Genomic DNA, 18,776 nt, shown 5'->3' with positions numbered 1-18,776 from the left:
TTAGAGGGTGTGATAATACAGAGTAGCCGTAGGAAGGGTATATATGTAATTCTGTTGTGCGTCAGAATAAAGAAGGCTGGACACTTGTTCCTGAAGTAATTAAAACTTTGGTACTCCCCCAGCACAACCGCTTTTAATTTCGGCTATGATTCTCTGGATTCCTGCTCCCCGTGTCTTCTATAGACTGCTTTCTTTTCTTGCAAACTATATAGTATGCATTTGGGACGAATTTGTACTTTTACATTTTATTAGATTGGAAAAAGATAAATGTACATTTACATTCTTAAATAATAATAATAATAATGATTTTAGATTACAAATGAAAAAGTCAAAATTTTGGATTTTATTTAAATTAAGATACATGTATTATTTATTCATAATGTGAAATATGGTAAAAAATTTTGAATGTATTTATTGATATATTATATTATTTTAGAAATATAACAAAAAATATTTGTAAGAAAAGTAACACATTTAAGATTAAATAAAATTTATAATTATAAGAATTTTATAATTAATAGAAGTTTGATGAATAATTTTTTTACTTAATACTTGATTATGTCAGATAAAATGATAGCAAAAATCAAGTAAGGTAAAATGATAACAACCATAAATATGATATATATTAATTTTTTATCATATTATATAAATAAAATTAATAAAATAATTTATTTTTTAAAAAATAAAAATAGAAATTATAATTTATAATATATATATAAAAATACTAAATTTTTTATAAGCCTCCATGTGATAAATTTTTTTAAAGTTATGCTATGTCATTTTCAATGAAAAGATAACATGTAACATATTTATATAAATATTAATTATAATGTTTATAAAAGAACCAAATGCGATCGTAAATATTAATAATAAATATAATAAAAATTCATGGCTTATTTAAATATAAGATAATTATATATTATCAAAAATAACTATAATAATTATCATAATTAATATATTCTAATAATAAAATTTTATTATTTTTAAATAAAATAACATATTTATATTCATATATAAAATTAAAGAATATAATAAAATAGTAAAATAATAAAATTTATAAATCATAAAGACAATTAAAAATAATTTGTGATAGATTTAAAAATTTATTAATCCAATAAAATAATTAAAAAGAAGACTTCAATTTAGGTGCATATAATGTTAGAAGTCAATTATTATAAAAATAAATAGTAAGAATTTTGATGATATATCTTATTAAAAATAATTATTATATAAAAATATAAAATTTATTAGTATATATAATAAAGTAAATGTATATTAAAATTCACACATATATATATTATTTATATTTATTTACTATAATATATAATAAATATAAAATCTTATAAAATATATTAAATGTAAATAGGAATATCATATTCGAATGAAATTCACGAGTAAGGTGAAGAGATTAAAAGAAAAAGAAAATATAAAAAGAAAAAATAAAAAGACGTTTTAAAGATAAACTGTGAAAAAGCTAGTGGCGGATATGAGCAGCTTTTGAATATTAAAATGCACACAAGAACAGAAGATTAAAAACCGTTATTTTTTTTCAATATTTTCAATTTCGAGTATTTGGCTTCTTATTTTTTTTTTTTTTCTTCTTTTAGTTAGAGCTGTGTCAGTACAGAAAGAGTAAACAGAGAGAGCAAGCAAAGCAAAAATTGATGTCGCTTTAGATCACCACATAACATTTCCTTAGTTTACAAGCGCACTCTCTCATGGTCCTCTCTCTCGCTTTTCTCTTATAAATTATATTATTTCTGTATTTTTTTCTTCACCTTCTTCACTTACCTAAAAATTATTATGTTTTTTTTTTTTTTCTGTCTCTACAAAATCTTCTTTTTGCGATAAATTTTTTTTAAATGGTAATGTGTTTGACGCAGGAATGATAGATTTGGAGCTTTTAACAGTTACATTATTCAAGTAAGTTACAGATCTGGTCTGTTTTATATTTTTAATAGCTTGCTCATTCTATTTATTCTAAAATTAATTAAGCATTCTTAGATCTTTGTCTTATGGATCTTCAATTAATTATTTTTCTTTTTTTTTGAGTTTTTGTTAATTGTTACTCCTGTCTTACTTCGAATGAATTTTTTTTTTTTTTTAAGTGAAATATTTGGGTATGAATTCAGTAACTGATTAATTAAACAATATGTGCAAAATGTATTTAAGTTTGGGATTCATTTTCTGATCAATTGGCCTTACAAATTTGAATTAACGTTGTTAATTAGAATTGGGTTTATGAAAATCATATTGTATTTGATTGAGTACCAAAAACTTTGAATTCAAGTGGAGCACTTTACGTGTTTTTACATTCTGAATTGTGTTATTACGTTCATTTTGTTTAAAATGTTTGAGTTGTTAAAAATGTGGAAGAATGCAGGAATTTGGGTTTGGATTTGTGTGGTGATTATTGATTATCCAGCATGGGCAAATCACCAGGAAGATGGATCAAAACTATATTATTTGGAAAGAAATCTTCCAAATCTCATTCTGCCAAAGGAAGAGAGGTAATTTATTAGTTCTTCTATTTTTTGTTTACCTTAAGTGCCAACATATTAGCAGATTAAGTAGATTTTCTTAAAGATTTTCTTTTAAAGAAAATTCCCAATGACGGTTGCTGACTTATTCTAATAAATTTAACAATTAATCTCCGTACATCAATTAAAAGTTATTAATAGGTGTAGATTATATGATTTTAACTTTGATCATGAATCATTGATGTACAGAGAACTGCAAACGAGAAACAGTTATTGGTTGCTGCCAAGGCATTAGAAGATGATGCTATTTCAGCTCCTGTGATCTCACATCCAATCCCAGTTCCTACTGTTCGCTCTGAAAGGCACTTAGAACTTGAGAGCCAGGAGACTGCTGACTTACCACATAATGGGAGTGTATCTTTGCCAGAAAATCAAGATGCAAATTTTCAAGGATCTACACCCCAAGTTGCATTGTCTGATGATGAGAGAAGAAGGCTGGAGGAAGCTGCAACATTGGCACAAGCTGCATTTAGGGGCTATTTGGTAATCTTCTCTTGTTAGAAGTAGTATTATTGTTGAAGGTTTATCAATTTATAGCAGACTCGTCGAAATCTTGTTTCCTTCTCTTGGTTTTGGTAGCCGAGCGCTTTGGTAAGATAGAGGTCTATTTCTTGAATTTTGGGATCCTTAGGGCCACTTTCATATGCACAACTTGTAAAACTAATAATTATACTTTCTGTTTGCTCATCTCGTGCAACAAAATCTTTTATATTTCAAAAGGCATGCTCCTTGCAATCCACACAAGTTCATGTTCACTAATTGTTTGTCTTAAACGCCATCTACATTCTTGCCTCTTTAAATTTTGGCTCTTCATACAGTGGAAAACAATATTTTAGTTTGTTTGTCATTTGATCCCATTATGGTGCTCCTATGGACTGGGAAATGGGATTCATTGTTAGGAATCCCTGCTCCAGTACTCCCAACAAAAAATACACTTTTGTACATGCACCAACTAAAACATTTCATGCCTCCTAACTGCCAAAATGATTATTAGGTTGATCTCCTAGCTAACTGAAATTCTAATCGTAAAGATTTAGTGTTTACCTTTTCAAAAGAGAAACTATACCATATTCTGTACAGCGAAGGTCATACACGCACTGATATAAGCTTATCATGTTAAGGCTCGGCGGGCATTTCGGGCTCTTAAAGGCATAATAAGGCTCCAGGCTCTTATTCGAGGGCACTTGGTCAGGAGACAAGCTGTTGCCACTTTATGCTGTGTTCTGGGTGTTGTCAAGCTGCAGGCATTAGCTCGAGGGGTCAAAGTGAGGAATTCTGATATTGGGCAGGAGGTTCAGAAAAAATGGAATGTGGTGAAGCCTCTGGTAAGTTCTTGAGTAATCTCCCATATAACCAATTGTTAGTCATGCCTTATCTTAATCCATATATGTTAGTTGGAACTTTTTTTTTTCTCACCATGCCTCATTCAAATTTCTCCTGTAATGATAGTTTGATCTTTCAGTTAAATTGTGGAAGTTAACTTTCATTGCATTCTGGTACTTTCTGGAGATCTATATGTCATGGGAGAGCTTAGGATTGGTTGCTTTATATCTTAAACTTGACTAATGCAGCAAACAAACTAACTGTATGATACATCAAGTCACTGGAAACTTTTAGGTATCTTTGTGACTGTAAGTATGAGCCTTTCTCAATGCTACAAGAGTCGGATGGTTCAATATTGTTTACCTCTTCTCACGCCTTATCCCACAAATAGATAAGTTGGAAGTTTGTGACTTTGCTTCTTGCATATCTCAATAAATGTTCTTTTGTTACTAAATTGTTGTTTGGAAGCTAGAATCTTATTATGAGTCAAAGTCCCTGGTTGTGTGTGTGAGAGAGATCCCAAGTTCCATTTATTTATCTATCTTCTTTTACTATGTTGTTTGCCTTATCAAGATTGCACTGATCTAAAGATGCCTTGATAAGCTGTCACCTGGCTGAAGCCAGAAACTTCAAGTTTCACTATTTTTGTGCAAAAGAAGTTTTACCTATAGTATCACTTTTTTTCCCGTTGATTACGCATGTCTTTATCCAATGGTGAGAATAATTAATTTCTGCATATTTCAATTTGTCCGCCATTTAATTTGTGTTTGATATATGTTGTCCATCAGGAGGGAAAGCAAGGGGATTCACATGGTGTTAACGTTTCTATCCTAAGGGCAAGGCTATCAGCAAATGCTTTTGTACGCAAGGTATATGGTCATTGCCTTGTCAAGCTTGTGGGAATACTTGGTATTTCTTTCTTTTGGATAATCAGTTAACTAAATTACCACAATGATGTGTAAGTTATGAAGAATGAACTAAATGGGTTGACTATTGTACTTTTCCTTTATTACTTGTGGCTTATTTCTATGAACAGTAAGCCACTTTGGAAAGAGAACAAGCGGCATGTGGGCTCTATCTGACTGATATATTGATGTTCTTGTGCAATGATAAGTATGCACATAATCCTTTGAGCAGCTCATTTCGAGGCCTCACTAGTTTCTTATTTCCTGCTTTAGGTTTTGTAGTTTTGGAAATATAAGGATCAAAATGATAATCAAAGCAAGTTGAAGTTTGCCATTTAGGAGACCTCTGGTTATTCAAATGTATTTCTGTATGGACATGAGAAGATGCGGTTTCCATGATCGCAGCATCTTTTGTACCATTCAAAGGGAATGTCTTTACTCAAATGTTTTTCCAAGGTTTCATTTGCCATGTAACTGGGTTCCATGCGCTTCCAGAGCCTTTTAACCATACTGCCCATTAAATGAACATGGAATCCTCTAAAAGAACCTTTAATTTTTTGGTGGGACTATTCAATTTTGGTGTATGAATTAGAAAATATTACACTGATATTATTCGCAATGTTTTTTAATATGTGCTAAATTTGTTTCTTCAGCTTGTGGCTTCATCACGGACTGTGATGCCTTTGTGCCTCTGCCATGAACCTGAGGAACCAAATTCAGTTCCCAGCTGGTTAGAACGTTGGTCAGCATCTCACTTTTGGAAACCAATTCCTCAACCAAAGAAAATTTCTTATTCAAAGACCCAAAGAAAGCAGGGTAATGGTCAAATGCTGGAAGCTGAAACTGGTAGGCCAAAGCGGAGTGTTCGGAGGGTCCCTGCTGCAAATATTGACAGTACTTCAGTGCAAGCAACATCCGAAATTGAGAAACCCAAACGCAATTTTAGAAAAGTTTCGAGCCATCCAGCTGATACCACTCAGGAAAATCCACAAAATGAGCTAGAAAAGGTGAAACGTAACTTGAGAAAGGTTCATAACCCTGTACTGGAGAACTCTATTCAATCAGAAGTTGAAATGGAGAAGCCAAAGCAAAGTCCGGAAAAAGTATCAGGCAGTTCTGGTGATAATCATCTGGTACACACTATGAACAATCCCGGGGAGAAGGTGAAGAAAGAAACAACCTTGACAGCAACCAAATTACCTGATGTGGTGAAGACTGAGCCAACCTCGAGCTTGTCCAAATCGACAGAGGCAGAAATAACTTTGGAACCATTAGGAATAAATGAAGCATCAGAAATAGATGGTGATCGAGCTGTGGTTGAATCAAAGCCATTAGTAGAGAGTGGTGGTGAAGATGAGAATACTCCTATTACGAATGGGGTGTTAAGCTATAATGAGGATCCAACAAGCAATGAAAACCATAAATCCAACAGGAAAACTTCTAGTGTAGTAAAGCAAGAACGTGCAGAGAATGGGTTACAGAGTAGTAGTCCAGCACTCCCAAGCTATATGGCAGCAACTGAATCTGCAAAGGCAAAGCTGAGAGCGCAAGGTTCCCCGAGGTTTAGCCAAGATGGAGCTGAGAAAAATAATCTTGCAAGGCGCCATTCTCTGCCATCTTCAACGAATAGCAAAATCAGCTCACAGTCACCAAGGACGCGAATGGTTCATTCTGGTGGCAAAGCAGGGAATAAAAGTGACAGATCTGTGGTATCATCCAGAGAAGGAAATGGTATGAAATGTTATCTTGTTGGTTTCTAACAGCTGGCCTTGAATACATTCTACTTAACTGCAGTTTTAATCAAATTATTTTATGTGCTGTTATTTCTTCTCTTTCCTTTTATGTTCATGTGATCTAAAATATCCATCTCGAGGAAGTTCAGGTAGTAACTCTTCACTTTCAACAAGTAGCAGGAAATTTGGTCTTGATATCTGTTTTCTGTTTGAAAACGGGCATATATTTAACTTTGTCAAATTTAAGAACCTTATGTATAGTATACTATGTAAGTTGACAATTAATTTGATTTGCAGCAAAGGCAGCCCAGGTTGAGTGGAGGAGGTGATTTTTTCAAGCCTTGTGGGTTTCGAGGGGTTAGCATAAGGAGCTGAGTTCAATTTCTTCTGCAGTTTTTGTTGTCTTTGTGTAAGATTATGATGTAAAACTAAAAACTGAGTTGAAGGGCGTGTTGGCTCCAAGTCTTTCTAGATTTTCCTGCAGTGGATGTTTGTGAGTGAATGTACATCATAGGTTTTGAACATTTGTTTGTGCTACAATTTTCATACATTAATTCTAAACTCTGCTTGGTTTTCACATGATTTATGTTGATAAAAGTGTAATTTTCTTTTCTTATCTTCCCCTTCAGCTTTATAGGTTTCTACTCCTGATGTAATTAACTGGTATTGAGATTTACATGCACTAGTTTGCATTTTCGGTTTCCATGTACCTTTCATTTTTCTTTTTTTCATTTAACATTTAATTTTCTTTGTTTAATTGCTAACGGGGAAGCTCTACATGCACAGCCTTCGTCATGAATTGTGGAGACTTATCATATATGCTAATGCATATTCACACCATATCTTTTTGTTTGCTTACACAATAGTCTTCCTTTATGTTTTTTTTTTTCTTTTCTGAAACAGGATCTTATTCTTCAGTGTCGCTTATCTAAATACCAATATCATAAAATTACAGCTGACAATGTTGAAGATAAAAATAAACAATATATTTAAAGATATATTTTGAACTATTCAAGTACTGTACAATGCAGGGGAGAAAATAGAGAAACAAATGTGATTCGGATGTGCAGAATAAAAGGATAAATAAAGTTTATAAGGAACTGTAATTTAAGAACTAGTACCATTGGTCTGATTCGGATCTATCACAATTCCATTAACTGGTCCTCTCCTCCGGCCTAGGAAGTTTCTATTGGAAGTTGGTGGTGCAGAAATCAATGGTCGAACATTAGGGGGTATTGGCATTTCAGCTGAGTGACCAGAAATGCAGAGAGTACCAGTATCATCTTGCTCCCAGTAAACTTCAACCATGATACCTCTAGGATTTTCTGGAGATTCTGTTCCTGGAATCCCAACAAATCTAGCTCCAACTGGTATCTACATATTTCATTTTACGCAAAAAAAAGAAACTCAAAAAAGTGTAAAATTATAAGTGATTTTATTTTTCCGATTACGTAACTTGATCTACCAAAAACAATGCGAAACTAATTGGGCCTACCTGAACTGAAGGTCCAGATGTTAAGGTCAAAGTCACGGACCTCCCCTCAGCGGCCGCACTTTCCAGCTCTGCTTGCCTTGCAATATTTAAAAAAACTTCTTCTAGCGTGGTAAGACCAATCTGGATGTCTGCTATGCCAAATTGTAACTGTTTATCTTGAAGATCCGCAAAAAAATTCTGTTTACATTTAGAATGCCAAAGAAAAGTTAAAAAGCGTAAATGAGGAAAGAAAAAGGTAGAAATGTCACGACACAAGTTTTACTGGCTACAAGGTTATCAAAATCAATTACAGAAGATTCAGGCTAGCTACATTTGTTATTTTTATTGGAACGGAAACAGTATACTGAGGATATGATCAACATCACTGCTTTATTGGTGTCTGTAGAAGTGAAGTTGGCAGGTTTAAGCAAGCAAACACATTTTTTTCTTACAGTACAAACCAACGCAAATTTGAGCTTTTTCAGCAATAAATACTTCAAAAGTGCTGGAACATAATCTACAGGAAGAACAAATCATGTGGTTTAATAAACCAGCAAGGAGAAATTTGGACATGTATGTGTGGAAAATATGGACAGATCATGTGCTTTAACAATTTCCATTTGCCACTATATCACCTATGCATTAACAATTCCATTGATCAAGAAAGCAATTACCTATAGTTTGGAGGTGGTCCCCACATGGCACATTCAAATAATAAAGACCCTTAGAGTAATACAAAAAATTAATGTAGCAATTTAATATAATGTTTACCCTTAAAAGCCTCTCCCTATCATGAGGAATGACAAAAGTCAAGAAGGACTTCGTCTCCTCCACTGGCGTTACATCTAAATGCTGTCAATAGATCAAAAGAAATCAGAAGTGAGCACTCTCAGAGTTAGATAGATTATTAAATTAAGAAACTCATATAACATACATTCTTGAAGAACTGCTTTACGTCCTCGTGATGATTTTCAGGATGTACGATTCCGTTTACAGGAGAACGTCCAGTAGCGCTTTCAATAAAACTCACATTAGTGACAAAACCAGTCCCAAATCTCGATTTCAATCTTATTGAGGTTCCAATGCATCGAAGTCTACCCTTAGCCATAATTCCTATTCGATCACTTAGAATGTCAGCTTCTTCCATTGAATGTGTAGTTAGAACAATGGAACGACCTTTCTTTGCATTCTGTATTATATCCCAGACATGCCTTCTAGATATTGGATCCATCCCGGTAGTCTATATATTGACAATTGAAAATTAAGAAAGGAATAATAATGCATTAAAATCAAAATTCCATGTATTATTTAAAATAATCCATACTTCATACCGGTTCATCAAGAATGACCAACTTTGGGTCCCCAATAAGGGCTATTGCAACACTGAGCCGGCGTCTCATTCCTCCACTGTAACTCCTGGTTCTCACTCGAGCTGCCTCAGTGAGACGCACCTTTGCTAATGACTCCTCAACAACCTGCACTTAACAAAATGGATAATCCAAAAGTCACTCTGGGTTAAAAAAGGTTATCCAAAACAGAATTTATAAATAATAGGAGCATCAAACTTTCATTACAAGGAAACTACTAAGAAGATATTTTTTTTAAGTTTACTTAGCAGTTAGCACATACCGAACCAATTAAAGATTGGGGTAGGCCTTTAATATTAGCAAAGAGATGGAGGTGCTCTTCGCCAGACAATGCATCCCAAAGGACGTCAAACTGTGAAAAGATGCAACATTAGTGCTAATATGCACAAATAAAAACGAAAATTAAGATAGACAAAAAAACTGCATAAACAAAATCCTCATGTGCATGCAGATTAACACTCTGGTATACATGCATACACCGAGATACTTCACCTGAGGGCAAACTCCTATGATTCTTCGAATGTTTGACATACCAACAGAACTTCGAACAGAATTTCCATATATCAGAGCTGTTAACAAGTCATTTCATAACATTATACATTTATTTTACACCTGTTTCTAATGTAATTTCAAGTGATAGCCAGGAAAATGAATGAGCATGTTACCATCTCCACTAGTCACTGGTGTGATTCCAGTTAAACAGTTGATTGCTGTAGTCTTTCCAGCACCATTTGGTCCAAGGAGACAGAATAACTGATCCTTTGCAAAGTTCATCCATAAGCCCTGCCGGTAGTGGTTTTTTTTTTTTTTTTTTTTAAAGCAGTGTCCAAACAAGATGAAAGAGCTAAAAAAATAACAGAACAGAGATAACAAGCTTCTTTACATTCTTCATCTGACATAATATTAGAGTTGAACTGATGTATCCTACCTTGAGAGCATGGTAAGGTGAAGTCTTCTTGCATTTACAACAACCAATCTTTGTCGTCCCAGCATATGTCTTCATAAGTCCACGTACCTGAACAGCAACATTTGGATTGGCTGTGACTTCTCTTGCATCCTGTTTTACAGTATTTTCCTCTTCAAGGACGTCCTCATCTTCTGGAGAAATATGATCTTGTTGTGGGACAGAACCCATGCAGCTACAAATGCTACCCTCTATGAAAGATGGAGAATAACAGTCAACATGTTAGCTAGCAAAAAGAAATAACACTTTGAACTGAAAGCTAATGTACCTTCACTCTTATTTCCACCTTTCCCTGTCCAATATCCAGGCTTTAAGAAGTAAAATAGGGATTTTCTCACACCGTTTGCATTTGGGAATATATTATCAAAGTAGATTGCCAAAACAAACCAGAAAAAGAATGTAGCCACAAGCCATATGTAAACATCATTCTGTCAACAGCAAACAACTGCAATCAGCTTGAAGGCAATTATTCTGCTTAACTTTAACAGTAATGAACACAACAAAAATTAAAAGATAATAAAACTACAGTGGAAAAGTAAACGGAACTCAGAAGTATGTAATAAGCATTCCATATCAGAATTTGAGTTTAGTTTGTGTGTAATCTGAGAGCCAAAAAGTTTACATACAATTGACATCACACACTTGTCTGTACCACTGGCTTCTGATACACATTCTTTCCTTCTACTCCAGCTAATCCCAACATCTTCAGGGGTGTTGGTTGCCTCGGAAAGTGAATCCACAGCTATTGCAAATAGATTGGGTGGGAATAATGACCAAATATTTTGAATAATTGTAGAAACATCCAAATCGTAAGGGAATCCAGCTATAGTTGCAACCTGCAATGACCACAAGTGAGCAAATAATTTACTGGAATGGATGACTCTTAGTCCTATCCAGTAATCTAACTAGAAAAAGACTAAAGTTAAACTAAAGGCTGATGCAATGATGCATGAACAAATAACGCAGTTGTAAAATATTAGCATGTAGTAAATACGAAAGTCTGGCTTTTAAGACTTAAGATAATGATGCTTAGTATGGAATCTTGCCTGAGTAAAAAAGCCAACAATAAATACAGAGAAACCAACTGTTGTGGCTGAAGATGACTTGCTAATAAAGGTTGACAACATGAAGGCAAAACTAACCTACCATCAAATGTAAGAAAAGAAAAGAAAAGGGTTAGTAGGGATAAATATGAACTAAATTAATGGCATGCAGGGAATAAGAGAGTAGTCTTACCATATTGAGCTGGAAGAGAAAGAAGGCAAGAAACAGAACAGCAAAATTGTTTTTCTTGAAAAAATCAAACTGAAACATCATTCCAAAAAGAATGAGGAGAAGTGATGAAATTAGCGCAAGTATTCCCTCCCATGTGATCCAGGACAACCAATACACAGAGTCATAAAGACCTGTTAAATTCATTGCCTGTACGAGCAAATAAAAAAGAAAAATAATAAGTCGGGCACATAAATACTTTAGGTCCCATTGGGACAGCTTAATGGTTTAAGGCTTGACATTCTGAAGGTTTCACGTTAAACTCTGGAATGGAGGTTTCTGTTAAACACAGATGAAGGAAGGAGATTTTAGAAAATGAAAAAAACAAAGTGAGTTGTGTAGCCATCATTATAATCCTATTATAGTACCATAACAGAATCAGACCTGGCGAAGTTTGAGCTCTTTCTCTGCCACCAAATTTCCAATTTGCATAACAAAACCAAACATGACAAACGCGAGAAAGAAAGCTGGTCCTACTGTACCCAGTGTAGAGAAGTTGTCTTCTGCAGGGTGTGCGTATTCCTTGAGTCCAACAACCCAGCTAAAGTTTGCATCTGAAGAGCAAAATGAATAACAAATTTATTGAAATGTACGGAAGAGACACATTTTACATTCCATAATTTTGCGAACCAGTAAAATTTCACACCTCCGATAACCGAGCGAGCAATTTCACGTTCAGCTGCAATCTGAAGAGGGATTTGGAATTTGAAAACAGGATCTTCAAAATGACCACGATCTCTTGTTTGGGTGGAATTAGTCTGGATACCATAGCTAATTATAGTAGCATTTATTTCTTTGAAATGAAGAGCTCCTGGGCATTGCATAGGATTATTCAAAAGCCAAACGTCCACATCATCGGTTGTTCTGAATGATTTAACCTGCATAAACACAACTGTTACAACTCTTGATGCCATGAGATCAAATTTAGTTTTTAAGTTTCCCAAATTCTGTCTTCACCTAAATAAGTCCAGAAGAATTTTTAACAATTAAAACCAAAATCATAACCAGCCTAGTTCAGATAACTAAATATATTATATATAAAAACTCAAAAACCAGTGTTCGTTTCTTTATTTTACCGCAAGAGGATAAGGAAATGAATTTTTTTAAAAATATTAAACTTTTTTGGAAAGGCAGCTGCTATCTTAGCAATTAAGAGCATACTTAGAGTTCATTTTACTTTGACTCTCCCTTAATTTCCTCAATGAACAAAAACTAGATACTTCTAATAATAATAAAAAAAGACTTCTTTTTTCCCATAAACAAAAAGTGAAAAGCCAAAAGCAATAAAATAGTAGCCAAAAAAAAAAAAGAAGCACAATCGTTAACCATCAACTTAACACATTTCTCATAAACCAAAAGTTTCAGTAATTACCTTATGCGACGGAATTACCCTGCCAGGATTATTATTCATGATAGAAGTAACAAGACGAGTGAGTCTAACGCTGTCGTTTCCACTCCAAACAAAGTCAAAACACGGTTTCTTGATATAAAACTTATCGTTACAATCAGGAATTGGCGGCGATACAAGAGCGTCAGGGCTCAGAATCGTTTTGAACTCGGTCGTGTCGGAAGATGTAGCGACGGTCGCTCTGTCGATGCCAAACAACAGAAAAATGAAAAACAACGACGAGAACAGTTGAATAACCGTTGCTCTCTTGTTTCTCCATGATAGTATTATGTTCTTGTAAAACAGTGATTTGAATTGCTGGTTTAGTAATGCAATTCCTCTCTGCAATTCCATTGTTCTATCGAGTTCAATTTTATTTTTTCGCTTCTCTTTTCTGTTCGCTGCGACGCTTGCTTAAAAAAAGCGCGGTTTCTGGTTACTGGTTAATGCGTAAGGGTATTTCGGTAAGTTTGCATTTAAGGAAATTGCAGGGCAGGGTTAAAGTGGGGAAAGTGTTTGGCATATAATTAGGGATTGGGTTTTGTTGAAATTACGGGATTTGCCATTGCTTGATTTTATGGAACTATTGATTTTCTTTTTTTCTCTTTTTTTCTCTTTTTGGTGTTACTTTAATTACATGCCATAAATGGGAGATTAATTAATCTACTGCGCGTCCCAAAATTAGGCAGGTGTATCTGTTGGGATTTGCTACCAAATGTTCCAAATTTCTAAATGAAAACTTCCTATCCTAATGATAAAAACACAATTAAGATATTCAAATAATTTTATTTTTTATTCACGGGAAAGTAATAATAATAATAATAATAATATGCCGCAATAAAATGCATAATAGAAAAAAATGAAAAGGAAAAAAGGCAAATTGGTATATGGGATGCGTGAAAGAGTGGAAAAATAAATTCTTGCAACCCTAAAAGAAAAGAAAAGAGAACATTTTTTTTTTTTTGTGTTGAGTTGCTTTCAACTTAAAGGGAAATTTGGTCATTTACTCAGCATAAATGAAGGGCAAAGTAGTCATACAAAAATTTAATGAAAGAGTCAAAGTGATAATGATGCAGGCCAAAAGTTGAGTAAATTTAGCCAAAAATAATAAATGATTAAATATTTAGTGGGATTTTGTAATTACTTGTAGCTTAAGGTTGCTCTATTTCTTGGTCAATACTTTTGCCCGTTTATATTTTATCATATTTGAATGATGAAAGGACAACTATCATCCTTTATTCTCGTGGCCAAACACTTAATATTGGAGTTTGAAATTCGAAATTTTATTTTTTTAAAATTATAGTTTATATAAAAAATAAAAATAATTAACATACTAACCAACTATATCTATATTTAAAAAAAATAAAATAAAAAGACAACTCTTAAATGAAACATACAACAGTATAGAAACAAACACACCCATCCAAAAATCAGTTGCTCACATAGCTCCATCTCGCTGGCCTGCTGTTTTTACATTTGACGGGGTTAAAAAGAAATTGTTTTCTGAAAAGAATCTCTCATTAAATTAGAAAATATCCACTTTGATTTTATATGATCTTTTTAAATAATAAATAATAACAATCCGAGAGAAATATTACCAACACATTTCGGATTTTTTTAATCGATCATTCTTTTATTAATTTGATTTATCTAATTTTTAATTTAATAATTTATTATATATATCATATAAAAATAAAAAAAATTATCTAAAATATACAAATAATGATAAAATATTTTTAAAATTTATTTTACATAGTAAGTTATTAAATTAAAAATTAAAAATAAAATAGATAAATATAAAATAATTTATTTAAATTACAAAATAAATATTATTTTTTTAACAACTCTTATTAAATATAAATATATAATTTATTCTTTAATCTAAATATTCATAAAACTGTAAGTAATATAAAACAAGATTCGCACTTAGATTGGAAAACCCAACCAGACATGATCCTAGGGGATCTTCAAATGTCCCAGGGAACCGTCCGTGAGTTTTTCTTTTTTTCTTTTTCTAATCCTGTTTGTTTGTACCGTTATTATTGGAACTGTTCATGGTTGTATTGACCATTCACCTGACTGTTTATATTTAAATGGACACGTGGTGTATGACGAGTGAATATCAAATGGACATTAATAAGTCAACGATTATCGCCACGTGGATACGTTTATAAAGACAAAGATTGTTTTTTCTTTTTTTTTTAAATAAAAAAAAGATTTTTGAACAATGACAAAGTTTCATACAGTTATATAGTATCGCTAAAGTTGAAATTCCCGCCATTACTTAACCTCCCTTTTCTCAACGTAATTACACAATTTTCATGTCTGCGCCCATACATGGAGCGAACTTTAATTACTTTGCTTCATTCACCGCTACAGATAAACCAACTAAAACAGATTCACTCTCTCATAATCATCAAACATCCCTCGCTCGCTACAGTTCTCGTCAGAAAGCTTCTTAATTTATCTGACATCGACTACGCCCGCCAACTGTTTGATCAAGTTCCTCAACCGGGTCAAATTCTTTATAATTCTCTTATCTCTACATACTCTAAACTCTCTTTGCATAAAGATGCATTGAAAACATTTTTTTCAATGCACCATAGTGACACCCGGTTGAGTTGTTTTACGGGTCCGCCTGTTATCAAAGCCTGCTCTTCTTTGCTGGCTATCGATGTAGGAAAACAGGTTCATTCTTTGATTGTAATTTGTGGCATTGATTGTAATGTTTATGTTCAAACTTCTTTGATGGACTTTTATGCCAAGATTGGCGAGTTGGGATCTGCAAGGAAAATTTTTGACGGGATTTTGGTTAAGGATCCGATTAGTTATAACTGTTTGATTACTGGGTACTCAAAGGCTGGTGATGTCATAGCTGCAAGGCGGTTATTTGATTCAATGACAGAGAGAACTGTTGTTTCATGGAATGCCATGATTTCTTGTTACGCGCATAATGGGGATCTTAATGAGGGGTTAAAGACTTTCGAGAGGATGCAGGCTGAAGATATCTCTCCTAATGAAATTACTTTGGTGACTTTACTTTCGATATGTGCTAAGCTTGGAGATTTGGAAATGGGATTGAGAATCAAGAAGTATATTGAGGATAATAATCTCTGTGTGAATATGATTGTTTCAACAGCGATATTGGAGATGTATGTTAAATGTGGGGCTGTTGATGACGCACGGAAAGAGTTCGATAGGATGGGCCAGAGAGATATTGTTGCATGGAGTGCTATGATTGCTGGCTATGCTCAAAATGGGAGATCAAACGAGGCCTTAGAGCTTTTCGAATGCATGAGAAGAGAAAAAGTTAAACCTAATGATGTCACACTTGTTAGTGTTTTATCTGCTTGTGTACAATTGGGCTCTGTGGAAATGGGCAACTACATTGGTAGCTATGTAGAGAGCCAGGATTTGGCTTCAAATGTCTATGTCGCTTCTGCACTAGTGGGTATGTATTCAAAATGTGGAAATATAAGTAAAGCTCGTGAAGTTTTTGGAAAGACGCCTCAAAAAGATATTGTTACTTGGAACTCGATGATTGTAGGTCTAGCAGTTAATGGCTTTGCAAAGGATGCAATTGCTCTTTATAGGAATATGAAAGAAGCTGATGTAAAGCCAAATGATATAACTTTTGTTGGCTTACTGACAGCCTGCACTCATGCAGGTCTTATTGAACTAGGTCTAGAGTTCTTCAAAAGCATGAAATCAGATTATGGAATTTTGCCAAAAATAGAACATTATGCATGCATTGTAGACCTGTATTGTAGGTTCGGGAGACTAAAAGATGCCTATGAGTTCATATGTGGAATGGAAATTCAGCCTAATGTTGTGATCTGGGGAACCTTATTAGGTGCTTCCAGAACCCACTTGAATGTTGAGCTTGCTGAGCTATCTGTTACGAAGTTACTGGAGTTAGAGCCAGAGAATTCTGGAAACTATGTCCAACTTTCAAACATATACGCCAGTGTGGGTAGATGGCAGGAAGCTCTGAAGGTGAGGAACTTGATGAAGGATAACAGAGTGCAGAAAATAGCTGCATATAGTTGGATAGAGTTGGAAAATCAAGTACATAGGTTCTTAGTCGGTGACACTTCTCATCCTGCAACTGATGAGCTCTGTGGCATCGTTGATGGGTTAGCCATGCAGTCCGCTTGGCTTGGTTGTAGTTTAGAATCTGACTTAGGATTCTGATGATGCTCAATCTAGATTAGGATGCTGGCTGCTGGGGCACCTGTTAGGGCTTTAGGAGGTTGTGCCCCAACTTGATCCAAATTACAGAAGAGAGTTATGAGCATGATTTCTCTGGCTGATAATGTGATACAGTAGGTTTATTGATTTTCATAGAGCTTCTGTATACTCTATATTTCATCCAATCGCCACCAGTCGACCAATCTTCTCCCCATACCCCTTGATATTGGTCTGTTAGATTAGCAATGATTGGATGCTGATAGCAGTTGCTGACACTAACAGGAGTCCTAGTAAAAATTAGAAAAAAACTATTAAAGAGTCATTAGTGTAAAAGGAGTTCTGTTGGAAGTGAGAGCTTTTCACGACAAGGAACTGTACGCTGCAGTAAATTTTATCCAAGACAATTCTACTGCTGCTGCTGCTGCTGCTACCTGATCATAGGACATCTCTATTAAAGTTGGTACTCGACTGCTGCATGTTGTCTGTTGAGCTTATCGGATATTTGCTGACAATTTTATATTTAAACAATATCTACTCGGTTCAAATTTGAATTGATCTATAAAGATGATTAAGGGATGTTGTAATTCCACTTCTACGTAGTATTTTTGAGGGAGTCTTCGAAAGATATACTGATGTATCAGTTACTTCCGCCCCAGTAATTATCCTTATCTTGTACCTAACCCACCACGTTAAACTTATTCTTCTTCTACATATGCTTTAAAAGGGTTTAGTCACTTTTATAATGTTAATTGCTAAATCAGCAGCTCTTCCAACTGTATTATTTCAACAGGATTCCATTTTTTTCTTTTTAATTTGTTTTCAAATCTTTCCCCTGTTTCTTTAATTAATGTGCCATTCCAACATGTCAAGAAAAAACTTCTTAGCAGTTTCATACCTCATGCATCTCTTACCCACCATGCAATATATAAACTATAAAACAATTAATATTAAACCATAAGGTACTTGAGACCTAATATTTTAAATATGTTCCCATGCTCTAATGCTTGAAGACTCCACTCTTGTTTACTTGGACCTTAAGAAATAATTTATAATTCTTGATGAAAGTTGAACACTGTATTGTGGTTATGAGGGGAAGAGCTTAGGTTTTGACCCTAATTTAAGCAGTTACTAGGAAACTACAAGGAAGATCAATATTTGTATCACCATTAAATATTTTCCAATCTTGAGATTTCTTGCTCCTTAAACTTTTAATAATTCTCATTCTATCTAAAAAAAGAAAGCACAGCAAAATAAGTAGCTGCTGTCTCTCTCATTATTTTCTATTTTTTTTTCCTTGTTTGTTCTTCTTTTTTTTTGGTCTGTTGCAGATCAATAAAAAAGGTTTATAATACAATTAAAGGATATGAGCTTTAAATATATTTTGGTTGTATTTATTTTTCTTTTAATTAATAATTAAAAAAGAATCACTCTTATATTTCAGAAAATAAAAAGTGCATTTACAAGCAAAAGCGCTACCACTATTTGTTTTAGCCGAGGAAAGTCGCAATCAGTAGCTGCAGAAGTTCAAATTTGTGTTTATATACTGGTAGAAGAAAAGTATAAAAATGGCCTCCGTATTACATTTTAGACCTATCTATTTTTAACATTATTCTTTTAATT

The 18,776-nt window shown here is 33.8% G+C and overlaps 3 protein-coding genes across 4 annotated transcripts; 2 read left to right on the top strand and 1 right to left on the bottom strand.

Moving 5' to 3' along the window:
• Positions 1 to 1,567: 1,567 nt before the first annotated feature.
• LOC8277382 (protein IQ-DOMAIN 30) lies at positions 1,568 to 7,080 on the top strand. 2 transcript variants are annotated; one of them, XM_002511494.4, is made up of 8 exons: positions 1,568 to 1,721; positions 1,884 to 1,923; positions 2,384 to 2,510; positions 2,730 to 3,023; positions 3,662 to 3,865; positions 4,652 to 4,732; positions 5,422 to 6,499; positions 6,799 to 7,080. In XM_002511494.4, the coding sequence occupies exons 3-8, from the start codon at positions 2,427 to 2,429 to the stop codon at positions 6,828 to 6,830; spliced, it is 1,773 nt and encodes a 590-aa protein (XP_002511540.1). In that variant the 5' UTR covers positions 1,568 to 1,721; positions 1,884 to 1,923; positions 2,384 to 2,426; the 3' UTR covers positions 6,831 to 7,080. The 2 variants fall into 2 exon arrangements, with proteins under 2 accessions (XP_002511540.1, XP_015579531.1); XM_015724045.3 differs by having other exon boundaries at positions 2,377 to 2,510.
• A 385-nt stretch (positions 7,081 to 7,465) lies between these two features.
• Positions 7,466 to 13,396, bottom strand: LOC8277383 (ABC transporter A family member 2). The gene is made up of 16 exons (XM_048372686.1): positions 12,951 to 13,396; positions 12,225 to 12,456; positions 11,963 to 12,132; positions 11,543 to 11,728; positions 11,353 to 11,448; positions 10,933 to 11,142; positions 10,575 to 10,734; positions 10,271 to 10,497; positions 10,008 to 10,125; positions 9,835 to 9,911; positions 9,605 to 9,694; positions 9,307 to 9,450; positions 8,910 to 9,215; positions 8,747 to 8,827; positions 7,997 to 8,173; positions 7,466 to 7,875 (listed from the first exon to the last, which is right to left on the bottom strand). The coding sequence occupies exons 1-16, from the start codon at positions 13,317 to 13,319 to the stop codon at positions 7,609 to 7,611; spliced, it is 2,910 nt and encodes a 969-aa protein (XP_048228643.1). The 5' UTR covers positions 13,320 to 13,396; the 3' UTR covers positions 7,466 to 7,608.
• A 1,515-nt stretch (positions 13,397 to 14,911) lies between these two features.
• Positions 14,912 to 17,954, top strand: LOC8277384 (pentatricopeptide repeat-containing protein At1g08070, chloroplastic). Its single transcript, XM_015722936.3, has one exon. The coding sequence runs from the start codon at positions 15,303 to 15,305 to the stop codon at positions 17,157 to 17,159; it is 1,857 nt and encodes a 618-aa protein (XP_015578422.1). The 5' UTR covers positions 14,912 to 15,302; the 3' UTR covers positions 17,160 to 17,954.
• The last annotated feature ends 822 nt before the right edge of the window (positions 17,955 to 18,776 follow it).

Source organism: Ricinus communis, chromosome 4 (genome assembly GCF_019578655.1).
Source record: "Ricinus communis isolate WT05 ecotype wild-type chromosome 4, ASM1957865v1, whole genome shotgun sequence".
Classification (NCBI taxonomy): domain Eukaryota; kingdom Viridiplantae; phylum Streptophyta; class Magnoliopsida; order Malpighiales; family Euphorbiaceae; genus Ricinus; species Ricinus communis.
Note: the sequence above shows the minus strand (reverse complement) of the source record. Positions and strands in the feature narration are given on the sequence as shown.

Excerpts from the sequence above, each read along its gene's own strand:
- LOC8277384 (XM_015722936.3), top strand. The coding sequence starts at position 15,303 with ATGGAGCGAACTTTAATTACTTTGCTTCATTCACCGCTACAGATAAAC.
- LOC8277383 (XM_048372686.1), bottom strand. The coding sequence starts at position 13,319 with ATGGAATTGCAGAGAGGAATTGCATTACTAAACCAGCAATTCAAATCA. Across the intron at positions 10,126-10,270 it reads CACCTTACCATGCTCTCAAG|GGCTTATGGATGAACTTTGC; the intron begins GTAGGATACATC and ends CACTACCGGCAG. Across the intron at positions 8,174-8,746 it reads ATAGGGAGAGGCTTTTAAGG|AATTTTTTTGCGGATCTTCA; the intron begins GTAAACATTATA and ends AAATGTAAACAG.
- LOC8277382 (XM_002511494.4), top strand. The coding sequence starts at position 2,427 with ATGGGCAAATCACCAGGAAGATGGATCAAAACTATATTATTTGGAAAG. Across the intron at positions 2,511-2,729 it reads ATTCTGCCAAAGGAAGAGAG|AGAACTGCAAACGAGAAACA; the intron begins GTAATTTATTAG and ends ATTGATGTACAG. Across the intron at positions 3,866-4,651 it reads GGAATGTGGTGAAGCCTCTG|GAGGGAAAGCAAGGGGATTC; the intron begins GTAAGTTCTTGA and ends GTTGTCCATCAG.